The sequence below is a fragment of the Meriones unguiculatus genome, chromosome 4, assembly GCF_030254825.1.
Source record: "Meriones unguiculatus strain TT.TT164.6M chromosome 4, Bangor_MerUng_6.1, whole genome shotgun sequence".
Taxonomy (NCBI): domain Eukaryota; kingdom Metazoa; phylum Chordata; class Mammalia; order Rodentia; family Muridae; genus Meriones; species Meriones unguiculatus.
The window spans coordinates 89992692-90017583 of record NC_083352.1 but is presented as its reverse complement, the minus strand read 5'-3'; the positions used below and the strand labels follow the sequence as shown (position 1 = coordinate 90017583).

General features: G+C 41.4%; 1 protein-coding gene across 9 annotated transcripts in view; it reads left to right on the top strand.

Moving 5' to 3' along the window:
- Tmem116 (transmembrane protein 116) overlaps positions 1–24892 on the top strand; it is a 97981-nt gene that overhangs the window by 51537 nt on the left and 21552 nt on the right. For 5 of the 9 annotated variants that reach the window (XM_060382471.1, XM_060382468.1, XM_060382470.1 and 2 more), the window contains 2 exons: positions 3255–3407; positions 4362–4565. The exons of 2 other annotated variants lie outside the window; for them this stretch is intronic. In XM_060382471.1, coding sequence (XP_060238454.1) covers positions 3255–3407; positions 4362–4532 — 324 coding nt within the window. In that variant the 3' untranslated portion in view covers positions 4533–4565. Of the gene's footprint in view, positions 1–3254; positions 3413–4361; positions 4566–24892 lie in introns of those variants that run through there. 2 more of the 9 variants (XM_060382469.1, XM_060382473.1) reach the window with 2 other exon arrangements.

Below are 24892 nucleotides of genomic sequence, written 5' to 3'. Positions count from 1 at the left end.
GAGTGGGTAAATACCCAGAAAGTGGCAGTTCACACTATGTCAGATTTTAGAGAGATGCAGCAGAGCACAGATGACGGGGTTATCAGAGGTTGGCAGTGATTCTGGGATGCATCTTGGTACAGACCTTACAAAATATAGGATCCTTCCAGAAAGCCCATCTGCCTATTGAGCTCCTTTAACAGAATGGCTCTTGACAGGTGTATGCCTGGTAAATATTAATCTGTTTTAATAGATAGGTTACCCACTGTGCTGCCAAAAACTAGAATGAAACCTAGAAGCAAATCTCTGTGTTTGTGAATCTTACTGAACTGTTTTCCACTCCCTTTCCTCACCTGGTCCCTGGTGACCACCATCCACTGTGCTCTTCAGCAAGATCAGCCATTCAGTTTTCACAGAGGATTAACACATATGGTGCTTATCTTGCTGTCTGACTCTGTCACTTGGTGTGACCTCCATCTCCCTCCACATTGTAACAAGTGAGATTGGCTGCACAGCTGAGCTATCACAAACACTGCTGCAGTAGCCATGGGAGAGCAGCTGTGTCTCTGGCACAGTTATTTATCTTCTTTGGAAATATAACCAATTGTGGAGTTGCTAGATCATATAGATCCTATAGTCTCTTGTGTTTTGTGAAGATTCACCATAGTGTTTTCTGTAATGGTGGTGCTAGTCACATCCCTGTCAAAAATACATGAATTTCCTTCACATCTGGGTTAGCATTTGGTTTTGGTCATTCAAGGGCATGTCTCCTTCTAATTAGATTTCTGATGCCTCCAAAATCACTGACATGGGCCATTGTTTCCTACATTTCTTGGCAATTTGAAGTTTTTGTTGGATAGAATATTTGTCTTTTCTTCATCTCAGGATAAAGTACAGGTTAGCCAGGAAATAACTAGGTAGCCTAGGGTGTCTTCCAATTAGGAATCCCGCTGCTTCTGCCCCAAGTGGCAGGGCTTCAGGCACTGCAGTCTCTGGCCCATATCCACGTCCCCTAGCTCCTTCCTCACTCCTGCAGAACCTGCATACTGAGGATCAAATCTACGTTTTGCATGTGCTGTGTAAGCACTGCCTCAGCTGAGCAGACATCACTGTGTGTCTTCTTCGGAGAAGTGTCTAGTGAATTCCTTAGCCCATTTCAAAATTTGGATTAGTTTGGTTTTTGATGTCCAGCTGTGTGTGTTCATTATACACTTTCAAAAATTAAGCCTTTATTAGGTGAATGGTTTATAAATATTTTCTCAGGCTTAACAGGCTATGTCTTGCCTCCTTAGTTTAATAGATGCTTATTTTCTTTTTACTTGCTTGAGTCTTTGTAAAGAATTCTTAGGAAAGAAATCGTTGTCAACACATTGCTTACCATTGTTTGAAATGGTTTTCAACCTTCGTAATGCTTCTACCCTTAAATACAGTTCCTCATGTTGTGGTGACCCCCAACCACAAGATTATTTTTGTTGCTACCATTATGAATTATAATGTAAATATCTTTTATGCAGGATATCTGACATTGGACCCCTGTGAGAGGGTTGTTTGACCCCACAGGGGTCATGACCCACAGGATGAGAACCAGTGGTCTACAGCAACACTTTGGAGTGTTTCTTTCATGCTGTATTATGGCTCAATGTTTTAGGTTTAACATTTTGGCTCCTTCCTCTCCCCTCCTCCCCATTCCTTTCTTTCTTTTTGTTTCTTCAGAGGAACTCTTGTATTCCAGACTGGCCTAGAACCCACTATAAACGTGTAGTTTTGGTTTTTTTTTCTGAGATGGGGTTTCTCTGCATAGCCTTGAATATTCTGGACTTGCTTTGTAGACCAGGCTGGCCTTCCTGAATGCTGGGATCACAGGTGTGCACAACCATGCCTGGTGTAATTGTAGCCTTTGTACCTCTGCCTTCCAAGTGCTAGGATCACAGGCATGTACTACCACAATCAGTTTATGCAGTGCTGGGCTTCATGAATGCTAGGCAAGCACTGTACCAGCTGAGCCACAGCCCAGGTCCTGTTTAGGCTTTTGATATGAATTTCTTTGAATGTTTAGAGGTTATAATCCAGCTTTATTATGTCACATATATTTATTCAATTTTGCCAGCAATGTTTATTGATGGAATTGTCTTTTTCCATTATATCAAGCTGATGGCTGAAGGCAGTATTTTTCAGCCAGTATTTCTATGAATGGTCAGCCTGCTGCTCCTTGCAGTGTGCTAAACAGAACAAAACCCCAAAGAAGGAATCTCATGGGTGTCTGATCCGTGTCTGTTAACTTTGTGGGTCGTTGTCCATTTTATTTGTCTTTCTCTCTTTTTTTTTTTTTTTTTTTTTTGCTGGTTTTTTTTTTTCCTTTTTTTTTTTTTTTTTTTTTTTGAGACAAGGTCTCATGTAGCCCAGGTTTGCCTAGAACTTACTATGTATCTTAGAATGACCTTGAACTCCTGATTCTTTCTCCGCCACCTGAAAGCTGGGATTACAGAGATATACCACCACACCCGGTTTTCTTTGTTCAACTAATTAATTCTTTGACAATTTCATATATGTAATAACACTCTATTCATACTCACTCTTCCACCCTCTTTTATCCTTTCCCCGCCCCTTACCTTACCCACACCCTTCCTACCATCAAGTCTTCATCCTGCTTTCATAGTTGTTTTGTTTTTGTTTTTGCATTGTGACACAGGCCCACTAGGTTTAACCGGAACTTTTCATGGCCATGGATGTAATGCTATCCACTGGAGCATGAGTAATGCACCAGTGGTTACATCACTGAAGACAATGACTTCCTCTCCTCCCACAGCCATTAGTTCCCTGGAAGGGGCCACAGAAGCCCCTCCCCTGTCTAACTGAATGTTGACTCTCTGTGGTAAACTGCAACTAGTGTGAGCCATGCCCTTCCTCGCTACCATTCTGGCTTGTCAACTCTTTCTTCTCCCTCTTCTGTAATATGCCCTGATCCTTGGAGGGAGTAACATCAGCATCTCACTTAATGCTCAGCACCTTGAAAACCTCAGCTGCTTTGATCAAGGCTGAGGATAACACTAATCTATGAATGTAAACATAAATTTGTTAGGAAGTTTGACAACATGTCCATTTAACAAAAGGAGATTTCCTTAAATTCTGTGACCTCCACAGCTCTGAGCTTTTGACTAGGTCCAGAGAACTGGCATGAACTTACTTCTACAGAGCACTTCTCAGTTCTAATCAGAACTGGCAGGATCTTTTAAAACATCAAAGCATGCCTTCAGTGACATGCTTTCTCCACCAAGGCCAACCATCAACTAGAATCCAAGTATTCAAATGCCCAAGCTACAGAGGGACATTTCATTCAAGACGGGACAGTCCTGAAGCTGCCTACAGAGCAACTTACAATAGTTCCAGCTGGGCTACATTCCAAATCTACTGCTTCAGTTACTGTGACAGTTGAGTAAGATGGCTTTCTGTTATTTCTGTGGTTCAGTATTGGTTATGGATACCCTATGCTTTTTGCTTGTTTATTTGTGTGGGATTTTTTTTTTGTCTCGGTGTGTGCCAGTTTCTATGAATTTTAGAATTTTCTATTTCATAAGGAACATCAATGGTAATTTTTAAGAGAAATTGCATTACATTTGTAGATCATCTTTTTAGATTTTCAAATTTTATCTGTATGAGCATTTTGCCTGTATGTATATGTACATCACAATTGTACTTGGTACCATGGAGACCAAAAGAGAACATCAGATCCCTTGGAACTGGAGTTACAGACAGTTGTGATCTGTCATGTGAGTGCTAGGAATCAATCCTGTGTCTTTTAGAAGAACAAGTGCTCTTAACTACTGAGCATTTCTCCAGTCTTAGATACTTGACTCAGCCATGGTAGCAATTCTGATCTCTAAATACGGGGTATTTACCATTTTGGAGTCCCTTCACCAGCCTTTTATGATTTTTATCGTGGAAACTTGTCATTACCTTTGTGAAATTTATACTTAAGGGGCTGGAGGAATGGCTGAGTGGTTAAGAGCACAGGTTGCTCTTGTAGAGATCTCCAGTCTGATTCCCAGCACCCCCTGGCAGCTCTGTAACTCCAGTCAGTTCCAAGGATCCATCTCTCTTTCCTGGTCTCCATGTGTCCTGCATGCATATGGTACACAGATTTACATGCAGACAAAACAGCCAAACATAAAGTAAAAATAAATTTCAAAAAGTATCTTAAAATTTCATCTTTAAATATTTTGAGTTTTGTAATAATTACAAGTGAAATATCTCTCAAAGATTCTTTGTCAACAATGTTCATTGTTGTATAAACTGCTAGTGTTCTTTCTGCATAAGTCTTTGTGTCTACAGCTTTAGTAAATTTTCTTGTCAGTTTCTGACAAATTTTCTTCTTTTCTCTTAAGATTTACAGGAGCTGGAAAGGTGGCTCAGAGGTTAAGAGCACTGCCTGTTTTTCCAAAGGTCCTGAGTTCAATTCCCAGCAACCACATGGTGGCTCACAACCATCTATAATGAGACCTAGTGCCCTCTTCTGGCCTGCAGCCATACATGGAGGCAGAACACTGTATACATAATAAATAAATAAATCTTTTTAAAAGATTTACAAATTTTTTTTAAAGATTTACGTGGTTGAGCAGGGTATAGTGGCACATACCTTTAATCTCAGCCCTTGGGAGGCAGAGGCAGGTGAATCTCTAAAGTTCAAGGACAACCTGGTCTATACAGGGAGTTCTAGACCAGCCAGGAATACATAGTAAGACGCCATCATGAAAAAATGAAAAAATAATTTTTACATGATTGTAAATATTGGGTTAGGTGGTTGCAAGCTTGTTATTGTTATTAGTGTGTGTGTGTGTGTGTGTGTATGTGGGAACGTATGGAGGTCAGAATACAACCTTGTAGCATGGGTTCTATTTTTCACCTTTACAAGCATGGGTTCTGGGGATCGAACTCAGATCTCCAGGGCTGTGTGACGATAACCTTTACCATCTGAGTCACTTTACTGGCCTCTACCTTTTTTTTTTTTTTTTTTTTTTTTTTTGTGGGGGTGACAGGGAACATAGCCCTGCATATCCTGAAACTCTCTGTAGACCAGGCTAGTCTTGAACTCACAAAGATCCTTTTGCCTCTGCCTCCCAAATGCTGGGTTTAAAGGTGTGCTCCCCCCCACCCCGTGCCCAGCTTTGCCCCTACTTTTAAAAGATGTTTTTATTAGTATATATCAGTTAAACATATTGGTTTTATAATGACATTTCACATATATACATAATGTATTTCAGTCTTATTCACCTTCTCATTGCCCTACAATTCCCACTCCTCTTCCCATTTCCTCCTCCCTCTTCCCAACTACTCCCATCTGCTTTCATGTCTTGTTTGTTTGTTTTGATGACTCAGTAAATTTTATTAGTGTTATTTATAGGCACACAAGTGAGGATGTAGAGGAATGTGGGCATCTTACCTGTGGCTACACCACTGAAGAACATGTCTGTCTCTCCTTCACCAAACATTAACTGGGCATATATCCTCAGGGACGGATTAGGGCTCTGTGTCATCTACAGCAACAGGATCCTACCATATAGTTCTGGTTGGCAATTGACAGCAGTAGCAACTGCCTGCATTATTTGAGGGGCCTTGGGGTCTCCCCGACCAATGACTTATAGGAAGAGCAGCTGTCCCTGGCACACAGTTTTATTTAATAACCTGTGGCTTCTGGAAGCAGCTTTATCTACCCACAAAGGAAATGTCTGCTCAGATGTTATTTTCTTTATTAGATTATTGAGTATTAATTTTCCTTGTGGCTGTCTCATACACCATTACTTTTGGTTGACCATGCCCCCACCCTTCTCCCCCACTTCCTCTGCTCCCAAACTTCCCTGCTCTCCTCCCTGCTCAAACCTTTTCCCTGTAGTAATCCCCCTCCACTCTGCATTACATGTATTCTTTGGCCGTTCTCCCCCCTTAAGGACACTTCCCTCCCATGGTCCCTTGCTGATTGCCTGACTCTACACACATACTCCTACGGTAGTGCACACTGTAAGAGTCGGCAGCCTGGATCTGCTGCCGCCCTGGTCTTCCTAAGTTCATTATCAGTGGGTGGACATTTAGGCTGATTCCCATTTCCTTGCTGTTATGAGGAGAGCAGCAATGAGCATGAATATGTGATTCTCTCTGGGATAGTAGCATACAGAGCCCTTGGGGCAGATACCCCTGTGGCAGAGTTGCATCTTACGAAGTTGTTTCTAGTGTTTGAGCAGCACACACACCAGTTTCTATAGCTGCTGCATCAGTTTAGACCCTTAGCAACAGCAGAGGAGGCTCCTCTCTCCGCACCGCCTCAGCAGTGTTTGTTTTCTTGCGGTAGCCACTCTGACTGCACTAAGGTAGGGTCTTAAAGTAGCTTTAATTTGCGCTCCCTGTTGGCTGAGAATGTCGAACACCTTTTAAAACATTTGTTGACAGTTTGTTGGAGGGGGTTGTTTTGTTGAGAACTCTCCTTCAGTTTCTTAGCCTTTTTTTTTTTTTTTTCCTGCTGTGGTTGTTTCCTTGCTTAGTTTTTTTTTTTTTTAAGTTATTTATTTTTGGATACTAATGCTCTATGAGATATAGCTCACAACAGTTTGTTCCCAGTGAAGGCTGCCTCCTTACTCAGTTCATTGTTTCCTTGCTGCACAACAGCCTTTAATCTCATGAGGCCACATTGATTGACTGTTGACCTCACTTCCTGAGTGACCAGAGTCCTCCTCAGACAGTCCTTACCTGTACCTATAGCTTGGAGTTTTCCTCACCTTTCCCCTAGCAATTACAGAGTTTGAAGCTTTCAATTATGGTCTTTGATCCATTTGTAGTTGCATTCCATACAGAGTAATACGTAATGGTCTGTTTTCATTCCCTATCTAGCACCACTAATTAAAGAGACCATGCTTTCTTCAAAGTGCTTCAAAGTGCTTATTAAGTGTTTTTGTCAAAAATTGGTTGTAGCTGGGTGGGCTACTATGTGTCCTCTACTCCAGCCCATTGCCCTGTGTGCCTGTTTTGTGTCACTGGGACACTGGTGTCACTATTATCACTCTGTGGTTTAACTTGAATAATTTATGATAATACCCCCAACATTATATTTTGCTCAGGATTGCTTTGTTTGTCTGGGGTCTTTTGTGCTTCTATAGGAATGTTAAGATTAAAAAAAAATTCTGTGAAGACTGGTGTTTGGATTTTAATGGGGATACTTGAACGTGTAGATAACTTTTGGTAGACAGACATTTTTATAATATTAACTCTTTGAATCCATGAGCATGGGAGGTCTTTCCATCTTCTAATGTCTTCCCCAATTTTCATCTTCAGAAGAGATTGGGTGCATTCAGGGTGGTATGGCCGTACACAATTTCCGTCTTCAGTATTTTAAAGTTTTCATTGCAGAGAATTTCACTCTGCAATGAAAGTGAAATTCTCTTTTATTAGTTTATTCCAAGATATCTTCAAGGCAGTTGTGAATGGGATTGTTTCCATGATTTCTTCCCCCAGTGTGTCTGCCATTGATATATAGGAAGGTTACTGACTTCTGTGTGTTATCTTTCTATCTTACTGCCTTGCTGAAAGTGTCTATCAGGTCTAAGAGCTTTCTGCTGGAGCCTTTGAGAGTTTGTGACACACAGAAACTTGTCATCTGTATTCTTTCCCATCCTTATCATATTACTCTTGTTAAGACTTCAAGCATTCTGACAAGAATAGAGAAAGCAGACCTTAGAGGGAATGCTTTGACTTCTTCCTCCAGTTAGCATAATGTTAGCTACTGTTAGCTATAGATCTGACCTATATAGTCTGCCTTAGCTTAAGATATGTCCCCTCCATTCCTGGTCTCTTTGGGGGTTTTGTTTTGTTCTGTTTTTTTCTTTCAAGACAGGGGTTTGTCTGTTTAACATTCCTGGCTGTCCTACAACTCACTCTGTAGACCAGGCTGGTCTCAAATTCACAGAGCTCTACCTGCCTCCCGAGTGTGGGAGTGTGGGAGTGTGGAGATTAAAGGTGTGAAGGTGTATGCCAACACCACTTGGCTTGGGATTTTATCCCGAAGGGATGTTAGGATTTGATACAGGGCTACTGAGGTGATCATGTAGTTGTGTGTGTGTTTGTTTATGCGTTTGTGTGTGCAGATCTGTCCCTGCATTTTCAGGGTGAAGCCAACATGATCATGATGAAATTTCAGTGTGTTCTTAAATTCAGTATGCAAGCATTTTGTTTTGTTTTTCAAGAGAGGCTTTCTCTTTGTAGCCTTGGCTGTCCTAGAACTCTGTAGACCAGGTTGGCCTTGAACTCAGCAATCCACCTGCCTTTACTCCTGAGAGCTAGGATTAAAGGCGTGCACCACCATGCCTGGTAGCATGCAAGGCGTTTGAGAACTTTTTGCACCAATATTCTGGAAAGACTGTTCTTTTTTGTTGCTGTTGTGCCTTCACCTGGTTTTAGGGTCACGATAATACTAGTTTTGTAATGGGAGCTTCTTTTCTAAATGCCTGGGGCGGCTCTGCTGTGAATCTATCTGGGACAATCTTTTTGGAGGAGGGTTTTTTTTTAATTAATATTTTAATCTCAATGCTTATAGATCTGTTCAAATTATCTCATTTTGATTTAATTTTGGTAAGTCATATGTGCCTAGAAATTCACCTTTTTTAAATTTAATTTTGGTGGGAAATGAGTTAAAGGAGGTCCTGTCGTAATGCCAGTTTCACAGGACTCTCAGAGACCACCAGGAGACGACTCGATGCAAATAGCAAGAGAGCTTTATTACGAGAGCAATCAAATTCAGGACCCAAGTCTCACTGACGAAGCAGTAGAGAAGTGGGACCTCAAGCCCTGAATGAGCAGGGTTTTTAAAGGGAAAGACTGTGAGCAGGGGGTTTCCATGATAGCAAGCGGGGGAGGGGGGGCACATGTTTCCATGACAGCAAGCAGGGGGGATTCATGCCTTGATGTTACAGGATCAGGTAAAAGTTAGAGGGGCAAGGTGACCTTCTCTGAGGCACAACTGCCTAAGACATATGATCACAATGGCTATTCTTTTAAACTATATCTGAAACATTGGGGAGAATTTTCCCACCTGATTCTCAACTGGTTTTCATTGATTATTGCCAGGGAGATTGTCTCTATTTTCTATGAAGTATTTATTCTGTGATATTTCCTGGAGGCTGTTACTAGGAGAGTTAACTTTGTTGTCTTCTAAGTGTACATTATATGATATTTCCTGGTACCTGAATTCAGCTCCCAGTCAAGATGGCTTTTTATTTCAAAAATGGAGTTATACCCAAGCTAACTTAAACTCTTCACTGCCACACTGAGTTTCATTGGTGTCTGTTACAGAGGCTCCTTTTTACCCACATGTTTATTAATTTAGGCCTTCTCTCTTTTCTTTGGTTAGTTTGGCTAAGGCCTGTTCATCATGTTTGTCTTATCACAAAAAACAATTCCTCATTTCATTGATTCTGTATTTTGCATTTTTAAATTTCCATTTCACTAATTTCTTCCCTTATCGTATTTCTTTACTACTTTTGGACTTGACTTATTCTTGTTTGTCCAAGACCCTGAAGTACATCATTATTTATATGAGATCTTTGTGATTTTTAAAAAAAATATATTTTATGTGTATGGTTTCCACAGATTCTAGGAGAGGGCATCAGATACCCTGGAACTAGAGTTACAGAATCACCCTGCTCCAAAAAGTTGTGATTCCCCCAGTATGAGTTCTAGGAGCTGACCCTGGGTCCTCTGAAAAAAGCAGTCAGTGCTTTTTACTGCTGATGAACTTTCCAGTCCTCATCTCTGTGACTTTTTAAAAATGAAGATACCTATTGCTATGAACTTTCCTGTAGGACTGCTTTCATTGTGTACTCTAAGTTTTGGTGTATTGTGTCTTCATTTTCCTTCAGTTCTAAGAATCTTATTTTTATTTATTATTTTTATTTTAAGCCTGTGAGTGTTCTGCCTGCGTGTGTATGTGCACTGTGAGCATGCCTGGTGCCTGCAGAGGCGGGAAGAGGGATCTGGCTCACCTGAAACTAGCGTTAGGGACAGCTGTGAGCCACCACACCGTGCTGGAGAGCAAACCTGGGTCCTCTTCAAGAACAGCCAGTGCTGTCAACGCTGAGCCATCTCTTCTGCCTTCCAGTTCTACACGTTTTTTTAATTTCCTTTTTCAATTAAACAGTTAGCCATTCATTACAGTATATAACTTCTTTCTTTTTGGCTTTTTTTTTTCCTTTCTGAGACAGGGTTTCTCTGTGTAGCCCTGGCTGTCCTGGAACTCACTTTGTAGACCAGACTGGCCTCGAACTCAGAGATCTGCCTGCCTCTGCCTCCCAGAGTGCTGGGATCTCAGGTGTGTGCCACCATGCCCAGCTTAGTGGTGTTACCTTAATGTGTTTTTCTATTAATAAGTACAAAATTACTTTTTAATCTCTCCTCACTAGTGTTGGTTCTAAATCTGTTACTATTAAAATAGCAATGTCTTCTTGTTTCTTACTTTTCATTTCCTTAGAATATTTTTCCATGTTTTCACCCTCAGGGTTAATCTTTGGATGTATGTTTCTTAGAGGAAGCAAATAGATAATTTCTGTTTTTTAATACAGTTTTCTAGTTTGTGTCTTTTTATGGACAAATTGACGCCATTTGCAGTTATTAGTGAAAAGTGTGTTTTAATTTCTGTCTTTCTGTTGTTTTTGTAGTGTTTAGTGTTTTCCTAATCCTCATTTGTTTACTACTATTGTAACGTGTTTTTAATTTTTCCTTGTACCTGATTCAATGATTTATCATTTTCTTTGGTCTAAAGAATTCCTTCTGAAATGCTCTATATAAGTGGCTTAGTGACCATAAATTTTGTTGGCCTGTTTTTATCATGGTATATTTTTATGTATCCAATTATGGCAAATAATTTCGCTAGCAGTAGTAGTGTGAGCTGACATCTATGGGTTTTCAGGACTTTACATACATGGTTCTATGCGCTCTGGCTTTTAAAGTTTCTGTTAAGAAATTGGCTCTTGTAATCCCAGCATTCAGGGAGGCAGAGGCAGGCAGATCTCTGTGAGTTCAAGGCCATCCTGGTCTACAAAGGGAGTCCAGGACAACCAAGGCTACACAGAGGAAACCCTGCCTTGAAAAAGAAAAAAAAAAAAAAAGAAAGATAAAGTTCTTTAGTTCTGATAAAGTCATCTTTATAGTGACATGGTGCTTCTCCCTTGCAGTTTTCAATACGCTTCCTTCATTCTACATGACATGGGGAATCTCCTGGTCCTGTCTACCTGGTGTTTTATATGTCTTTTGTACTTGCATAGGCCTCTTTTTCCCTAGATTTCAAATTTTCTTTATTATGGTTGTATTGAAAATACTTGGCAGTGGTAGCATAGGACTTTAATCCCAGCACTCAGGAGTCAGAGGCAGGTGGAACTCTTGAGTGTGAAATTAGCCTGGTCTACAGAGTGAGTTCCAGTTGCAGGACAGCCAGGACTGCACAGAGGGAAAAAAAAAAAAAAACAACTTCCTAATGCTTTTAGCATGAAACATTCCTTGATGTTCATAATTTGTAGATTTTGTCTTTTCATAGTATATTATTTACTGTTTCTTGCTGGGATAACACACCAAAACCAAAAATGACGTATAGAAAAGAGCTTCTTTTGGCTCTAGAGTAGAATCCCTGATGGTGGAGAAAGTGCAGTAGCAAGCACAGGTGAGGGATCACATCAGGATCCACACACAGGATACAGAAAAAGAGAAACAAAAATAGGCCGAGGCAATGACCCTCAAATCCCACCCTCAGTGAGGTATTTCCTCCAGCAAACCTACCCAAACAGTGCCATCTGCGGGGGAGCACCTCTTTAGACACCTGAACCTATGAGGGACAGTTCTTATTGAAGCTACTATACTTTTTATTGTTATTTTGGGGAACAGAGTCTCATTTATCTCAGGCCAGCTTTGAACCTCTAGTCCTCTTATCCTCAGCCTCCCTGAGTGTGGGAATTAGGGTCACATGCTTCACTAATATTTTTGCTTCTTTGTTAACTCCTTGAAGATAAATTAGAGTCAATACTTTCTTTAAATGTTTTGTGAAATTCTGCTGTAAATCCATTGGCTTCTAGATTTAAAAAAAAAGATTTATTATGTATACAATATTCTGTCTGCATGTTCACCTGCATGCCAGAAGAGGGTACCAGATCTCATTATAGATGGTTGTGAGCCACCAAGTGGTTGCTGGGAATTGAACTCAGGACCTCTGGAAGAGCAGCCAGTGCTCTTAACCTCTGAGTCATCTCTCCAGCCCTTGGCTTCTAGACTTTTTAAAATACTTTAATTAAAAGTTGTTTCTGTTTGAGATGGGGGCTCATTACATACGTTTGGCTGGTCTGGATCTGTGGAGTCCAGGTTGCATTCCAACTTGTGATTCTTCTACCTCTGCATCTTAAATAATGGAACTGTAGGCATATGCTGTCATACCTGACTGACTTTACTTTTTAAAGATTATATTTATTTGTAGGTGTGTGTGTGTGTGTGTGTGTGTGTGTGTGTGTCTGTGTCTGTGTCTGTGTATGTATGTGCATGTGTGCAGGTGCCTTCAGAGTGGCCAAAGAGGGAGTCAGAACCCCTGGAGCTGAGTTGCAGGTGGTTGTGAGCAGCCCAGTGCAGGTGCTGGAACTAAGCTGAGGGCACCTGCAAGGACAGTAAACGTTCTTGTTGCAGAGCCCCACTACAGACTTTTTAAAGACAGACTTAATTTCTACTTCTTTCTCATCACTGATTAACAACTTGTTTCAATTTTCCATTCTTTTTTTTTTTTTTTTTCCAGACAGGCTTTTTCTGTGTAGACCAGGCTGGCCTTGAACTCAGATATCTGCCTGCCTCTACTTCCTGAGTGTTGGGATGAAAGGCATGTGCCACCACCACCAGCCCTATTCTTTTTTTTTTTTTTTTTTAAACAAGGTTTAACTATATAGCCATGGCTGGCCTAGAATTTGGAACTTGCTTTGTAGACCAGACCAGCATTGAACTCACAGAGATCCACTTGCCTTCACACCATCACTGTAGCACTCTTTTTAAAACTCTATTTGGGGGGGTTTAGGCCTCAACCTCCCTTCCAACCTCCCAACCTTTAAGTGGGAGAGAAAAGGTTAGTGGGGAGAGGGGTCCCAGACCCTTTTACTTCTCCAGGCTGTTTAGGATCAAGGGGTTCTTTTAGGGCTCTAATCTGTTAACCACAGACACAGCTAGCAGTCTCCTCCATGCCACTGTACTCCAAAGCATTTCTTGCTGTCTGCTCTAAACCACCACACTGACACTGGTCTCTGGTCTCTCCAAACTGCTACAGGCCACAGGCCAACAGCAAACACTACCACCTCTTCTCTTGCTTACTCTCATATTTATACTCTCAGAATCCTAGACCCTGCCTCTCTCCATGTGGCACGTGGAAGGCTGTTACCAGCTGGCAAAGATCACACTTTGCATGAGAAAATTAACAAGTGTGGACAAACTATAGCCCAACTGAAATCCCACACTTGATATTAAAACAAAAGCATATTTACATAACATAACCGAGTTTACAAAGAAACCAGAATTTCCATTACACTCTGCCATGTTCAGCAAGGCTTTCTATACTTGATTTAATTTTGGTAGGTTATGTGAGTTCATGTGTTTAATCATTTCTTCTGAGTGCTCTAGAGATTTGGGTTTTTTAGTATATTCATCATAATGTGTGTGCATGTGTGCAGTGCACATTTGTGTTTGTGGATGTGGAGACTAGAGAACAGCCTTCGGCATCACTTTTCTGTGTTGAGGCAGGGTATGGCTTTGGCCTGAAACACGTCGCATCACATAGGTTAGTCTGGCCATGGTGGTCTCAGGGGTTAGTGCTGGGACTCTTAAGTGTCACCATCACACCCATCTCTTTTACTCGGGTTCTGGACGTATAACTCAGTCCCTCATCCATTGCCAGCTGAGCCATGTCCTGAGGTCAGCAGTGGCTGCTACTACTGTAGATTGGGTTTTTATGCTAGCTGGTGTCATGTCAGCCTGACACAGGCTACAGTCATCTCTGGAAAGGAAGCCTGGGAGATATCTTCTTAACTGGTGACTGATACGGGAGGGCCCAGTTCACTGTAGCAGTTCATCCCTGGGCTGATGCTCCTGGGGGCTCAAAGAAAGCAGGCTGAGCAAGCCCTGAGGAGCAAGCCAGAAAGCAGCACCCCTCCATAGCTTCTGCATCTACAGATGTCAGATAAGTAAATCTTTTCCTCCCAAAGTTGCTTTTGATCATATTTATCATAGCAGTAGAAACCTAACTAACATGCTTTTTAGTTATTCCATAATAATTAAAATGCTAATAAATCAGCTGCAATACCATGACATGCATTCTTATCTGAACTTTGACAACACTTTAATTATTTACTTTTGACGGTGAGTAGGTATGCAAGCCATTGCATGTGCATGCAAGTTGGTTCTCTCCATGACTTCGTGGGTCCTGGAGACAGAACTCAGGTCTTCAGGCTTGGTGACAGGCATATTTTCCCTCTGAGCCATCTCACTGGCCCAGGTAACACTTGTAAGTCACAAAACAGACACACAAAACACACTTACTAGAAAAAATCCAGATGATAATAGGCAGAACCATATTTAACCTGAGGAGTGTTTTTTTTTTTCTTTTATTAACCCCATCTATATCAGGGCCTATAACACTGTCAACACCACACAAAGCTTGTTTCAAAAGACATGCATGTCTCTAAGTTTAGGTCTGACTCTTGTGTGTGAGGTGGGAGTTAAAATGTAAGTGATATGTATGTGTATGAGTGTATATATGTGTTTGGTATGTATGTATGTGTGTGTTTAGTGTATATCTATATGTGTGGTTTGGTGTGTGTATTATGTTTGTAGGTACTGTATATATTTTTGATATATGTGTATTGTGTGTATATGTGTTTAGTGTATGTGTGGTGCACCTGTGTTTGGTGTGTGAATATATAGGCTACAGGATGCTATGTATAGTATATGTGTTTGGTGTGTGTATATATGGCATCTGTATGTGTGTGTTTGGGGTGTGTATATATATGGTGTCTGTGTGTGTGCGTTTGGGATGCGTGTGTAGTATGTGTTTGGTGTGTGTATATATGGTGTCTGTATGTGTGTGTTTGGTGTGTGTATATATGGTGTCTGTATGTGTGTGTTTGGTGTGTGTGTATATGGCATCTGTATGGTGTGTTTGGGGTGTGTATATATATGGTGTCTGTGTGTGTGCGTTTGGGATGCGTGTGTAGTATGTGTTTGGTGTGTGTGTATATGGCGTCTGTATGTGTGTGTTTGGGGTGTGTCTGTAGTGCATGTATATGAGTATGCAGGTGCTTGGACTTGTATGCATGTTTCTACAGCCCAGAGCAAGACATCAAGTGTCTTCCTGTGTTTCTGTTGCTATCTGCCTTTCTGCCTTGTTCCAGGGTTTCTTTCTAAACTGGAAGCTCATCATACTTCCGCACTGCCTAGCCCTTAAAGCTCTCAGGATCTGCCCTTCTTGCTCCCTGGTGTTAGAGCTGCAGTCATGCACAGCTATGCCTGGCCTTGTCTGAGGGGCTAAGGATTCAAACCCAGGTCCTGATGCTCATGGAGCAAGTACCCTTACCACTGATCCCCCTGCAACCCACTCAGGACTTATTTCAAATGATCAGACATGCTTTAGCTTTCCCCAAAGTTTCAGAACTTGGGAAACAGTATATATTAAAAATACAAAATTTAGGTAGGGTGTGGAGATACATGCCTTTAATCCCAACAGCAGAGACAGGTGAATCTTATCAGTTGAGAGCACTTGCTATTCTTGCAGAGAGCTCAGGGTCCACTCCCAGCACCCACATGGTGGCTCACAACCGTCTGTAACTCCAGTTCTAGGGGATCTGATGGCCCCCGCAGGCACCAGACACGCATATGGTTTAGGAACGTAACATGCAAGCAAAACATTCATACACTTCAAATAAAATCTTAAAAGCTAAAACTAAGAAGTTTTAAAGTACACAAAATTTCAGGGCCTATGCGCTGAAAAAGTCTCTCTTTTACAGTGGAGAAAGCTGATAACCACCGTGTCTCCACCCCATGCCGCTTTGATTTGTATCACATACTAGGGGCCTTGACGTGGCTCAGTGGGTAAGGGCACTTGCTGTGAAGCCTGGTGGTGATGGGGATTGATATCCAGGATCCACATGGTAGAAGGAGCTAACTAACTCCAGAAACTGTCCTCTGACCTCTATGACTTCCATGCTCTGCTATGGCACTCCCTCCCTCCACCCCCACTCAAAACAAACACCCGTACAATACATACTGCCTAAGGGGTGAGGTGTTAGATAAGCTTTAATTCACCGTTCTAAGGTCACAAAGGCCACACTCTGCTCTTGGTAAAGCTTCTGCAGATTTATCCCAAGCTACACAGTGAATGTGGGCTCCTGTATTTTCTGTTCCCACTCCAAGGAACAGCATCTCTCAAGATCAACTCTAACATGCAGGGTCAAAATAAAGAGATAGGGAGTAAAGCCTAGTGAGGTCAGCTTTAAAGCAGGGCCAGACCTCAGCTTTGTAATCAGGACCCTCACCAGCCCCCTCATAGTTTTCTCTTGCTGTGGAGTGGTATACAATACCCTAAGTGAGACTAAAACTGGCTACATTTTAGGAAGGATGGACCTGCTTCTAAGAAAGCAGATGAGGCTGGGGTCTACCAAGTCTTTTGCTCACAGGCAAGGAGGGTTAGTGATGCCACTTGAGTGGAAGAGCCCCTGGGGCCTGTCAGAACTGGGATGTCAGCGTGAGCCTTATCTAATGCTGCTGGCTTGGGAGAAGCAGGGAGGAGCCAGCCTCCCGCCAAGAGTGCTGTTGCCATGGTAGTTGCTGTGCAGGGTTTCCTCACCTGTGATCCCCAGGACAGGGGCTCTCAGCACCTCAGTTCTCAGGTCATTCTGGGAGTGGAGCTTCCTTTTCAGCACCCAGTGACAGCTGGTGGCACACTCACAGAGCAAGGCCTCTCTCTGGCATTTCTGTAGGGAGAGTGGTAGAGTGGCCATGCAGTTGACACTGGAAGAACTTGTGGCCAGTGTGGATCCAGATGTGCTGAGTGGAAAGGTTACAAGCCACAGGTGTCTGCTGGCCAGAAATAAGGCCTCTCATGTGCTGCTGTCTTCCTGGGTCTGCTGTAGGGTACTTGGTAGGTGGTATGGGTCACAGGCACCAGCAGTGACTGATGCGAGGCCCCTCCATTGTCTTTGGTGCTCCACTCCCACCTAGGGTAAAGTTATGGCTGACAGAGAGGAGTGTGAGTAGAAGGGAGACCTACAGGGAGTCCAGAAAGCAGGGAAACAGTTTACAGTCCATGCAGCTGCACCATGTGGGTCTCTGGCACAGAGATGGAAAACATTCAAAGTAATCTGTGTTAAGGTGATGATGGGATGTGAGTCACATGAGGTTGTGGCAGCCTTGGGAAGTGAGGAGCAAGGGTGGGGTTGGTAGGTCAGAAAGGAGGTAGGAGTGGGGGGTGGCAACAGGAATACAGAGGGAGGAGTCTGTACATCTAGAGGAGGCAGTAGACCTGACTGGGTCTAGGACATGGATGCACATGCCCGGGAGTTCTGTGGCCACTGAATTGTGATGTAATACCCAGTTGGTGAGTCTCCAAATGACCAAAAGGAATTGAGTCTGTTGCAAAACACAGGAGGGTCTTTAATTACAAGCTCGAGCTGGGTGGCTGCCCTTTACAAAGACAAAGGGGCAAGCAACCCCCCACTCTGGGAGAACACGGTTTTTAAAGGGACAAAACACAAGTGGGGAAGTGCAAGCCTTGGCATTACAGGATTGGGTAAGAGGGTCTCTGAAGCTGACCTTTAAAATGATTGGCCTGTTTTTAGGCGCCAAGACTGCAAATGGTCAGGCCTGGCTACCTGGGGGACATCTGACCTCTAGTACTGCCCTGTTAAGTGCAGGTTAGGCTGTAGGGGGGTTAGCACTTCTTGTGGGCTTTCTTAGAGGCTATGTGACTCCAGTCATACCCTGAGGTTTATCTGGGTGGGGGGCTGCTGCTGGTTGAACCTCTCAGTGGGAAGCAGAACTAATGCTGGGTAATTTGAGCCCTTGCAGAATGCCTGCTTTCACAGTACAGATGATACTGTCTGGATAGCAGCTGACACCAGGGTCCTGGAATCAGTGGAGAACTTGCTCACAGAAGTGCTCTGGTTTCTAGGTGTTGAGATGGGAACAGGGCTCAGCTGTGGGAACCTCAGAGCCTCTGTCCTCCATCCATGTCAGTGTTGATCATCAGGGTGCTCCTTCAGGCTACTCCAAAAGTTTCACCAAGTACATTCCACAGAGAAGTGATTGTGGGCCCTTCTTGGCATTTTTTTTTGCTACTTAGCTTTCCAGATACACAACTCTCTAGAAGCCCTGAATGTTCTCCCAATCACAAAAGTAGAGGCCCAAGTGCCAAAAAGCTGAAGGGCCAGAGTCAGTGCACATGGCCAGAATGGGCTCCTGCACAGTATGTCTTGTGACCCTGCAGTTTCTGTGGTATCTGTTATAATGCCTGGTTGAGCTAAAACTTGGTCAGGCATGTACATGGCACACATACGTACATGTAGGTAAAACACTCATAAGCATAAAATAACCTAAAAATATTTTAAAATAAAAAATAAAAACCCTGACTCGGGAGGTAAAGGCAGGTGGATCTCTCTGAGTTTGAAGCCAGCCTGGTCTATAGAGTGAATTCCAGGACAGCCAGGAATACACAGAGAAACCCTGTCTTGAAAAACAAGCAAAGAAGAAAGATTTCTTGAGACTTGATTTTTAAACTTTCAATTATGTATGTGTATGTGTGTGTGAGTACAGATGTCCATGGAAGCCAGAAGAGAGTGTCTGTTCCCTGGAAATGGGATTACATACAGGCAGTTGTGGGCTACCTGACTTGGGTTGCTGTTACTAAACTCAGGTCCTTTAGGAGAGTGGTCTAGACACTTGACTACTGGGCCATCTCAACAGTCCCAAGAGTTGATTTTACCCTAACATGTTCATCTTAGAGAATTTCCTATGTGCTGAAGGGAATAACTTGTGCCCTTCTGCCATTGGAAGTGTTCTACAGTAGGTTACAGGACATTTTTCCACAGTGTGCTTAAAAAGGCGTTTCTTTGTTGATTTTCATTGTAGAGTCAAGCAAGTAGGGTACTGAATTTTTTCCTTTTAGATCACATAGTATTTGCCATTTGTATTTGAGTTGTTCCATAATAGGTACGTATATATTTATGATTCCTGAATTTTCTTGATGAATTTATTTTTTTAAACAAAGTCTCATGTATCTCAGGCTGGCCTCGAACTATGTAGCCAAGGATGAACTTGATCTTCTGAGCCTCCTTTATAGCCAAATTGCTGGGGTCATAGATGTGCACCACCTCTAATTTATATGAGGCTGGGAACTGAACCCTAGGTAAGCACTGTACCAACTGAGCCATACCCCTGGCACTTGTAATGAGTTTTTTACATTCTTGTGTTTTCCTGATGGTTGATCTTTTTGTCTCTAGTGTAGAACTCCTTGGCTGTTCCTTTAAGAGTGTTTATAGGAGAAACTTAGCAGATTCCCTCAGCTTCTGTTGACCTGTGAAAACAGTTCCCTTTCAGTTCTGAAGGGTAATTTTTGCAAGGTATAGTAGCTTTTTAAAAAAAAAATGTATATATGTGTGTGTGTGTGTGTAATATATGTAATATATATATGTGTAATATATATGTAATATGTATGTGTAATATATACATAATATATATATACATATACATACATATATATGTTTGTCTATATGTAAGTGCTGGGAACATGACCTGGGTCCTCTGTAGGAGCAGCCAGTGCTCCATCCATGGCACGGTAATTTTGTTGGAAGTCTTTCCCAGGCCTCTGGGCTGTATGGTTTTTGCTGAGACATTGCCTGCAAGGCAGACAGCACTCTCTTGTTTGGTTTTCACTCTACTGCTTTAGGATCCTATATTATGCTTTTGTTACATCATATTTAATATCATTTCTGGGCTGCTTTTCTCATTTCTTTGTACTGTCTCTCTGTATTTTCCTGTACCTAAGTTTCCTTAGGATTGGTATTTTAAATTATCCTCCATGAATTTGCTACATTTCTTTCAAACTGGCATTCTTGTGGAATGGTGTTGCTTGTTATTGGAGGTATTACAGTGTAATGCCAGGTTCATGGGGCCCTCAGAGACCACCAGGAGACGACTAGATGCAGGAGCAAGAGAGCTTTATTACAAGGGTGATCGAACTCAGGACCCAAGTCTCACTGACACAGCAGTAGAAAAGTGGAACTTGGGTCCCGAGTTCAATCACTCTCGTAATAAAGCTCTCTTGCTCCTGCATCTAGTCGTCTCCTGGTGGTCTCTAAGGGCCCCATGAACCTGGCATAACATTTGGGGGCTTGTCCGAGATTTAGGGCCAAAGGTCTCATCTTCTGAAACTGTTTCAGTTCTGACTATAGGACCGTTGGCATCAGGGGCTAGGAAGGCTGAAATATCAGTCAAAGGCTGGGTAATGGGGCAGTCCTCAGAAGCATCTGATTAGTTGATCCACCTCAAGAAGCAGGGAGCAATCATGTCAGCTTCCAGATTGCAGTCTCAACCAGGTGAAAATCTGCTGAGACAAATTTAAACTAGAAACAGAAATTAAAATTTGTATGATAAATAGGAAAAGTGAGAAATCCCAAGACCAGGGAAAAACTCATCTGGGGTCCATTTAGGCTATGTCAAATCCAGGTCTCATGACTTTTTGGTTTCCTGAAACTCATATAAATTTTTAGTTTGCAAAAGGAAATACATAAAAAGACTCAGAAAAATAATATATTAACAACATTTTGTGAATAACAGGTAAAACTGCATCCAAAGAATGAGTATCAATTTTTCTTAGCTGTTTGTTTTATAACTTTTATAAACAACTTAAGTGTGTTCACGGTCTGAAACCCTAACATTTTAACTGTAGACCCTGTTGTTGGTAATCAGCCACCAAAGGAGCTTGGCTACTTTCTGTCAGTTCTTCTTAGCATTTACTTTTAGTCCCCATCTCCACATTACATTGGAAAGTTAGGTAGAAATACATTAATGGTTTTATATTAAACTCTGAATGCTTCTACTTTCCTTAGCAAAGCAACTAGAAGAAATAAATTTAAAATATTTTAAAATCCTATATCAAAGTCTACCTCAAAAATGGCAGATATTAAAAAATACCATAGTAAAAGCTCTGGCTTTTGGGTCAGATATATACATTATTTAGATGTGTTTAGCATGATGAAATGCATCTCTAAATCTGTCTCCAGAAGACAACCAAAAGGCAATTAAAATCTCAAGCTTGTGACTGGACAATAAGCAGTCAGTGCTCCATCAGCTTATCAGAACCCTATTAATCAATGTCAAAACTCTGGACTTCCAAAATCTTATAACAACATAAACACAACAATAACAGAGAGAGAAGAGAAATCTGAAATATCTCCCATTTTTAATATGCCTCAAATCATTTTTCTGTATCATTACAATTCATATATCTTAAAATACCTATTTACACCCTCCAATCTTTCTTGCATTTATCAACCCTGAAACATTTTCCCAGACGAAACAATATTCTCTAGATTCTCAAAACCTAAACTCCTATATCCTCAGACCCTACATAAACTCCATTGTCTTTCTATCCAGCTATTTAGCCGAAGACATAGATAATTAACATGAACCTGTAGGCAAAGCAAACCTGCTTGCCTTTTTTTAAAATAGAAGACCTACTACCTGGTAAAAAAAATTTTTTTTCATTAATAAATTAACCAATAAACTAACAATGGATCTAATTATCTGCTCTTTAGCTGCAAGGCTACCATTAGCTGAGCTTAGCCATCAGTGTAATCAGAGACCTGAGAAAGATAAATATGTACCAATCCATGTACCAACCAAAATGATAGTGACAACTAGTCAGTCCATCGCTCTAGGCAGCTGTCCCTGGCTCCTGTGGTGTCATGGCATCATGAGCAGGGCGGTCCAGCCACCAGGCACAGAAGATGACAGACTGTTTCTGTGGAGAAAGAAACGAGAGAATGGCCTCACCTCACCCTTAACAACATGAAACATTGACTCTCCAGGTGTCCACAGTTTTGTCCACAGTTTAGGCTGGGCCCTAGCAGAGGGCCAGTTAGGGCAGTCTCGTCCAGTGGTTAGCATACCATAATCCAGAGTCGCATTGTGCCCAAATCTTCTTGGAGACCTTGGGGGAGCTACTGCCAGGATTTTGGGTCTCTCTGTCATAATAAGCTTACACATGTTAAAATGCCATATTCATCAGATCTCTGACAAGCTTGAGGGCCAGCATATCTGAATTATTTTTCATCTCTCTTTTAATTTTCTATTTTAAATTGCATCCCATGAAATAGAGTGTCATAATCTCTAATTCTGGCATATTCCTTAAATAAATATTTTAAAACCGTATTTATCTCAAGTAGATCTGCATAGGCTAACTTCATAATTACCCATCCTAGGCTTAATTTTAAAAACATAAGCAAAAGACCAGACAAAATCCATTCTTATAACTAATTGAAATCATTAGCATAACTTTAAATATCTTTTTAAACTAAAATCAAAGCAAAACTTTTAATTAGATATAATATATAGAAGGGCCAGCAAATCTTGCTCATCCTATCATACTGCATAAGACTGAACAGCAAAAAAAGCATAAAGGACAAAAGTTTCATTTAGCACTAAATGGAGAACTAAACACAGCTGGCAACCTTAGCAGAGATGGACCCTGGCCATTTCAAACCTATGGGCCAGAAAGAAACAGCATCAAACCATTTATATAGGAACTGGCAACTAGGCATATACTTTATATAAGAATTAACAATGACTTGAATATAACCCTGTGTAAACCTGGGCTACAGAGTATAAGAAAGTATTTTGCATTGAAGAAACATCAGCCTCTAAATGAAGAGCAACATATCTTATAGTTCTTTCTCAAATCCTGCTTGCAGGTGTAAAAAACAAAGCAAATAGTTTACATTTTCTCTAACATTCTATATGCCTTCAGGTTAGGCTTTTCTCCGCTCTGTTCTTTTGATTTTACCAGACATTTTTCTTGATTTTCAGACCACATAAAAGTTTTCATCAGGGGTTGGGGATTTAGCTCAGTGGTAGAGCGCTTGCCTAGCAAGCGCAAGGCCCTGGGTTCGGTCCTCAGCTCTGAAAAAAAAAAAAAAAAAAAAAGACAAAATAACAAAAAGACCAAAAAAAAAAAAAAACGTTTTCATCAGAACCGTATAACTGCAATTTTCACAATTGGCTCAAATAGTATAGCTTGGTTTCATTTGGTAAAATTAACAAAATAAATACCAAAGTCTTTTGTCTTCCCCAAAGGATTGAGAAACTGTTCCAAGTTCCCTGTTAGAATGCCCAAGGTCATTGTCTAAAATACCTGATAAACTTTAAAATATTTCGTAGCCTTAAACATACTTTTTTAAACCTGTTTTTGCAATATCAAAATGAAGTACCCTTTTAAGGAATGAAGTCACAAAGTATAAAAGTCAAAACCAAATTTTATCCATGCAAACAATTCAGTACTTTTAAAATCAATACCAAATGTATTATTTTGATGTTGACTGCCAGCAAGAGAAGTTCCTATATACAAACACATGGAGGTGCAGTTTCAATATTTTATATAAGCAGAGTTTCAACCTTATTATTTTTATAAACCTGGTTTTTAAGACAGGACAGAAACTATGTAAAGTCTTAATACATTTAATAATCAATAATCAGACATCAAGAAATATAGAACATAGTAAACATATTCAAAACAAACAAACAAAACTATAAAACTTATTTTTACTCCCTTTAGCTGTAATTTCAATGGAGGAACATCTTGCTACCTGTTGAATCCAATTTTTTATGACCATAGAGGCTTGCAGCTTTCTTACCTGAGAAGCCTCTGTTGCCCCTTTAAGAGCTGCCTACTTGTGCAGGAGCCTTAAACATTTCTCAAAACCTGTTTTATCCACTTCAGCAGTAGCATCAGTCTTAAGGTTGGGTACTATAGGGGCTGGCATCCCATATATAATCTCAAAGGGAGTAAACCCTAACTGGTAACGGGAATTCCTAACCCTATAAAGGGCAAAGGGGAGGAGCATCACCCAGTCAGTGCCAGTCTCCAAGGTCAATTTTGTTAAGGTCTCTTTTAATGTTCTGTTCATCCTTTCTACCTGTCGTGAACTTTGGGCCTATATGCACAATGCAATCTCCAATCTGCCCCAATAAACTTAGCTACATTCTGACTTACCATTGACACAAATGCTTGTCCTCCAGAGCCAGGACCTTCGTCTAGGACCTGGGTCCCTGTTATTATACACTCTCTCTGGAATAAATCCCACCTGGAATAAATCCTGCAATGTCATCTGTCCTATTCTTTACTGTTTCTGTCAAAGAAGGCGGCTGGACTTTCATCTGTTCCCTGTCTGGCAAAATTAGTGGACCCTCTTGCAGCCACCTTGAGACCTGCCAGCAGAGCCTAGTAGTAGACTAGGAGACGCTCCTTATCTGCAGCCTTGTTGTAATCCTAATTGGGCCTCTTATAGGGAAAGTAATCATCAATATGGGCTTGATTGTTGGTTGGGACTCCTGTAGTGTCTGGGACATTTTTGTGCACCTCTGAAATAACACGTCCCTGATCCTCTGTGGTAAAAAGCTGCTGGCAATCCCAGGTGGGCTGGTGGGTGAAAAGAACACTTTTGAAGAGATAATCAAATCCCTAGAATTGTCAGGGAACTTGTCTTTCTGAGTTCTTTCCATGGGAGTCCCATCCTGCAAAACAGTGCAAGGGAGCCAGGGCAGTGGCCTCTGGTTTCGGAGAGCCTGTGGAAGAATTGTTAGTGGGGTCAGAAAGGGC